This window comes from Camelina sativa, chromosome 18, assembly GCF_000633955.1.
Source record: "Camelina sativa cultivar DH55 chromosome 18, Cs, whole genome shotgun sequence".
Lineage (NCBI taxonomy): Eukaryota > Viridiplantae > Streptophyta > Magnoliopsida > Brassicales > Brassicaceae > Camelina > Camelina sativa.
The window spans coordinates 2,652,406-2,658,412 of NC_025702.1; the positions used below are offsets into that span (position 1 = coordinate 2,652,406).

The following is a 6,007-nucleotide window of genomic DNA, read 5'->3' on the forward strand; positions in this document are numbered from 1 at the left end:
TACTTTAATTAGCTTGTCTTTTGTTTGGGGTTCAAATAGCTCTTTTTGCTAAGCTATATAATGACAAAGGTACTTAAATAAGCTCTAACAACTTATTGGTCTTTTTTTTAATACTTTTAATTAGGTCTTTAATTATTAATTTATTATTCTAATGAAAAGTCCCATAAGTTATAGGCTAATAATCTGATTAGGAGCAACCAAATACTCCGTTTGCAAATAACGGCTTCAATAATCACCAATCAATAAATTGTTTGGAGAAAGCGATATCATACTTAGAAAAAACGGTTAAAGATGGTGATTATAATCTATTTTTGATAGTTACAAACATCAATTCTAACCACTAATAAAAACCAACGTTTGGTTTTACGATAAGGTTGCACAATTTTTTTTTTTTGGATTATTAACCTTTTCAGAAAAAAACATATTGAAAAGAAATAGAAACACATGTAAAGTCAAGATTATGATTTGAATAGTAACATGCATTTTTTAATGGAGATTTTGATTTTGCTAATATTAATTATTAAATGAAAATTTAAAAAATAAACATTTGATAATTTTGTTAATATCATTTAAATATATTAATATTTATATTACGAATTAGATAATGATTTATAAAATTGCCAACGAAAAAGCTTGGATACATAAATGAAACTACTCATCTCCAACTTCAGACTAACTAAAATGTGGCACAACAACTATATGAAGAAAAAGAAAAAAACAATGAATGACTTTTTAGTTTCAAATTTCAGGGAAGACGTGGGGGAGTGCAATAAAGAAAGACCAATGAGAGGGAAGACAAAGACCTGTGAATTCTAAAGTATTTTTTAGTTTTTTTTTTTTTTTTTTTAGTTGAGCTGTAATAAAATACAATGNCAATGATCGAGACATGTAATGTGTAAATGCCAGCATAGCTCTTACATACAGTACTACAGTATCTCTGTATCATATATTTAATATCATAGTGTTCTTAACTGTGGTTAAGAGGGATCTTCGTATATAAAATTACAAGTGTGAACCAATAATTTATAGATAGCGTTGAGTCAATGACTATATAGATGAAAGACAAATTCTATCGTTGAGAAATGTTTCAGTAGGGTCCATAATAATAACTATACATATTTGTTTTTTTTTCATCAGCTAATAAAAGTCTTTATGGAGTAGGACCGAATGTATATTGGATATTACTTATGAATTATGATTGAACGTTTCCAAAAAAAGAGTAACTCGATAGTTCGTATTTGGGTCAATGGAAACAAAATATAAAAGTTTTATAAGCTAATTTAGCTGTAGTAATGACGTCGTGTTAAATAATTCATGTTTGCTGAATAATCTATACTGCTTGAATAGCCAAGACAACGTAGTGCATCGTCTAGTAATTTTGGAAAAACAACATCAGCACTATTTTTTTATCGTATTAGTAAAAAATATTATTAGAAAAGGATATTTAAGTGAGTTTAAGTGAAAAAAAAAAGAGAGCATTTGTTATTAGATTTTCAGCATATATTATATTGTAAATAAAGTTTTGCATTAAAAATATAAAACAACACTTAAAAATAAAACAAATGATTTTGTTAAAATATCAAACGGATGAAGTATCAGATAATGAGAAATAAAATATGCAGTGACTAAATGTAATTGTGATATAAATGTATGAAAAAAAATAGAATTGTTAGAGTTTCAAAAAAAAAAAAAAAACCGAAATTGTTAAATTAATTACATACATAAAAATGCAATGGAGAGCTTTTTGAATCAATTTAGCAAACATATATTTTTGTTGCACAAAACAAACAAATAAATAAAAATCTGTTGAAAGGTTATAATTGTTACAAAAAAAAAAAAAACACACACACACACAAAAAAAAAAATAATAATAATTATAAAACTGTGGAGCTTTTTTTTCCTTCTTCTCTCAGTTGTCTCATTCATAATTTGCCTATTTGGCAAATTGACTGAAGTTGTAAAGGGGAGAAGACCCCTCCAGAGGCAGAGTCGCTTCTTCTCCGGAGAAACAGGTACGAATCGCTTCCTTCTTCTCTGAGAACCAAAAAAAAAAAAAAAAAAGGTTTGACCTTTCTAATCAATTGTGGAAAAAGGCAAAACCTTTTCTGGAGATCCAAGATTGACTTATCTGTTTTTCTCCAGAATCCTTGATTTTGCTTCTTCGATTTCGTTTTGATAGCTTAAGTTAAGAGAACTAGGAGTTTGCGTCTGTGAAACTATATGTATTGAGTTGTTGTGTGTTGTAACATTTTTGTTTCTGGTCGCTTTTTCAAGATTTTTGCAGGTTGTGTGTGTCATGGCTTCGGACAGCACCGCGCCGGCCACGGAGACGGGACAAAACGCAGAGGAGGTCGGGAAGAAGGCAGGAGATGAACCAGAAACATCAATCGAGGAGATTCTTAAAATCGTTCAGAAATTGGACAGTCGTTTTCCACCACAGCCAGAACAACAAAGGATGTCAAGGTCGGAAACTGCTCCTGCCAGAACTAGTCGTAACCAGCAGCCAACCACTGGTGGTTTGGAAAAACAACAAAGTGACACAACTGGTCTTACGAGCGTGAGACAATCCGAGCATGCGATTCCTAAGCTGAAACGTAATCTCCGTCTTCTTGAAGAGGACGTGTCAAAGCTACAAGACCTTAACATAGAGGTTGCAGAAGAGGTGAAGAGACAAATCCGTCCACTTAACAACCTGCTCAAGCAAGTGGAATTGGGTTCCACGAATAAGCAGTTGACCGAAGGTAACAAGAATGATTTGGAGAAGGTCAACAAGAAGATCTTTAACTTGATGTGTCAAGTACCTTTGCTGCCCAACAAGCGTAAAAACAACAGAGGATTTGATGCTGACGATGGCAATGGGGATAATCACGGTAAACCCATTGTTTGCTTGCCAGGGATCCATGCAAATGAAGAAGAGCTCAAAAGACTTGCGGTTTTTAGAGATGTGCAAACCAAGTTCGAGCAACTTGATGGTGACAAGAAGATCTACCTGCTGACCTTTGCTGTGTTCCCCGAGAATCAAGAGGTCAATCGAACCATGCTCATGTACTGGTGGATCGGGGAAGGCATCCTGAATTATAGAGTCACACCGCCTAAAAAGGGTATGGTTCTGGCTGATGAAGACAAACCCGAAAACGTTGTCAAGAAGGTTCTCAAGGAATTTGCGGACAAGAAGTTGATCGAACCTGTTAAAAACAAACGAAAAGTGGAGCCAAGCAGCTATAAGATGACCCCTTTTGTGCATGCTTCCTTGGTTCGGATCTCAATGGAGATGAAACTTTTTAATATTTATCAAAAAGGGGAGAAGCCAACCATGAAAAGATCAGAAATGAACAAGGTCTGCCTTGTGGAAGCTTCGTCAAGTCAACCAGAAGCAAAAGCTAACAAAATGTTATACGCAGATCAGATTGAAACCGTCTTCAATGTTTCTGAGCGGTTCCCGGATTTTACATTCAAGTGGTTCTCCAAGGATCAAACATCAGGGAAAAGGAAGTTGAATCGTCTATCAACCACTACGTATAAGGAGCTCAAGGTTTTTTATCTAGGAAGATGGGAGAGAACCGCCAAGCGCCACATCGAGGTAGAGAATGCAGAGCTTATGAAAAACTTGAAGCATATGACTAAACTCAAGCTTCTGAGTTTCCAAGGGATCTCAAGAATTGAAAGACTTGACGATGCTGTCTGTAAGCTTCATGATCTGATCATCTTGGACCTCAGGGCTTGCTACAATCTTGAGAAACTTCCAGACAAGATAGATTCACTCAAGGCGCTTACCTACTTGGACATTACAGATTGCTACATGATAGACCGCATACCCAAGAGGCTGTCGTGGCTCGATAACTTGGAGGTTCTAAAGGGCTTTGTGGTCAGTGATGCTACTGATGAGGAGACGGTCTGCACACTGGCTGAGCTGGAACACTTGAAGAATTTGAGAAAGCTAAGTATTTCAATAAACAAAAATGTCAGTGTATCCAAACTGTTCGTGGATATTGAGAAATTCGACCGTCTGGAAAAGTTGAAAATGGCGTGGGGAGGTATTAATGACCACAAGCCAGCGGATCCTCATAGCGGAATAAAAAATTTCTTAAGACAGATGACATTCCAAGAGCTCCAGCCCGTAAAGAAGGTTACAAAGAAGGATAGAGAGCCAGAGCACCTTCCCCTGAAGTTGAAGAAACTGGACCTTCAGTGTTTTCCTAAATCGGATCTTCCCTCATGGCTTCAACCCAATATGCTTGGTGGTCTGGAAAAACTCTACATCAAAGGAGGAACCAAACTTACTGGATTTGGAACGCAACCACCAAAGGAGGCAACGGCTTGCCAAGTCAAGGTTTTACGTCTGAAATTTCTTCCCAGGCTCAAAGTGGAGTGGAGGGACCTACAACTGTACTTCCCAAGGCTGGAGTTCTTAGACAAGTATCAGTGCCCTCAAGTTAGTTTCTGCCCCACCGATGGCATCGGAATCTGGCGCAAGAAAGATTAAGTCTTAAGTAGACTCTGAGTCTGAACTGAGAGTTCCTCAGTTTACCCAAGTTTTCTTCCGCTGTTTCATTCCCTTTTCTTGTTTTTGTTTTTGTTGTTGGTGTGTGTTGCTTTCTCATTTCCCATTGATGTCTTGCTGGTATGCTTTTAAGTGTTGTAGTTTGTGAACATTTAAATAAAAGGAGTCTGGAGTGTTTGTTTTGCTTATCCTGTGAGACTTGTGGTTCTGAAGAAGTGTACTGTACTATGATAAACTGCAGACACAAGAGAAGGTACACAAGGAACTATCTCGTCTGGTGTCTTCTTCAGTTGCAAGCGCAACATTTTCAGACAAAGAAACATATGGCATTGAAAACTCTAGTCGGAGATTCTGGATTATTGATACAACAGAAGGGAAGAAAAAAAAGACAACAACAAACCAGAGAAACACAAACAATAAGTCATGACAAACAAAAGCAGATAAATAAAAAAAACACAATGGAAAAAGGCTCTTCAATCATCTCAAGCCTGCTGAGCTGGAATAGCTGCATTCTCTTCTGGTGTGGTGTTGCTGTCTGATTCGGGAGTTCCAGAACCGTTCTCTTCAGTTTTTTCATCGTCAATAAACACGGGAAGAAGCTCAGCCAACAGACTAGCAGCTAAAGGAAGACCACGAGACTTGTTCATCAGCTCATCTATGCATTTCTTGTCATTCCTTGGAGGCTTTTCCCCATTCTTTATGAGGGCTTCTTCATATATGTTCCAGACACTCCCAGTATCAGTCAGCGGCCAAAGACGATGTATCTCATGTTCCTCTGCAACTAGCTTCTTTGCTAGAGTATCCTTCTCATCTTCATTCCTGGTCGTGTATATGACTCTTCCACCAGATCCTTTAGGGAATCCATCTGACAGATACTTTCCCCACTTCTTCTCCTTCTTGAGTTTCTCCTCGTCGTTCTGAAGAATCTCGTCCCAGTGGTCCTCTTCTCGCACATCATCAAAGACAATCAGATACTTCTTCCACCTCAGACTCAAGTGAAGTGCATAGAGCAGAGCAGAGAGCTCCTTCTCATCCGCCGTATCTCTATCAATTTCTCCAGCTTTTTGATTGCTTGCATTTTCCTGATTCTCCTTAACTTCATTATTAGCATCTCTACGGATAGTTTCGAGGATCGAATCTTCGACTCCGAGAGCTGTCAAGATCTTCTTCAACACATATATCTTCCCATGAAGTCTCTCCTTTTCAGGGTTGTTGTTTTGACCCTTCTTTCTGTCCATGGAAACCCAAATCCTCGGGGCATAAACACTCGTCACATCTTTGTCATTGAAGATCATCTTGCATAATGCTGTCTTCCCAACACCATACTCTCCGACAATCACTAGACTCTTGAACTCCTTGTTAACCTTTTGATCCAACAAGAAGTGCTTCAGGGACTTGATCTCGTTCTCGAACCCATGGATTTTTGGGACAGGGGGTGAAGAGTCGGTTACTACACGATCCTCCTCAGCGGGCATATCCTCAGTCTTGTCCTTCCTCTTCTTCAAA

At 37.7% G+C, this 6,007-nt stretch overlaps 2 protein-coding genes across 3 annotated transcripts in view; one reads left to right on the top strand and one right to left on the bottom strand.

The window, feature by feature from the left end:
* On the top strand, positions 1,893-4,689 carry LOC104760356 (disease resistance RPP13-like protein 4). The gene is made up of 2 exons (XM_010483266.2): positions 1,893-2,012; positions 2,275-4,689. The coding sequence occupies exon 2, from the start codon at positions 2,297-2,299 to the stop codon at positions 4,481-4,483; it is 2,187 nt and encodes a 728-aa protein (XP_010481568.1). The 5' UTR covers positions 1,893-2,012; positions 2,275-2,296; the 3' UTR covers positions 4,484-4,689.
* Positions 4,806-6,007, bottom strand: part of LOC104760358 (probable disease resistance protein At5g45490) — a 4,006-nt gene continuing 2,804 nt past the window's right edge. Inside the window, exon 2 of one of the 2 annotated variants that reach the window (XM_010483267.2) lies at positions 4,806-5,822. In XM_010483267.2, coding sequence (XP_010481569.1) covers positions 4,984-5,822 — 839 coding nt within the window. In that variant the 3' untranslated portion in view covers positions 4,806-4,983. The remainder of the gene's footprint in view (positions 5,823-6,007) is intronic. The other variant, XM_019240163.1, reaches the window with a different exon arrangement.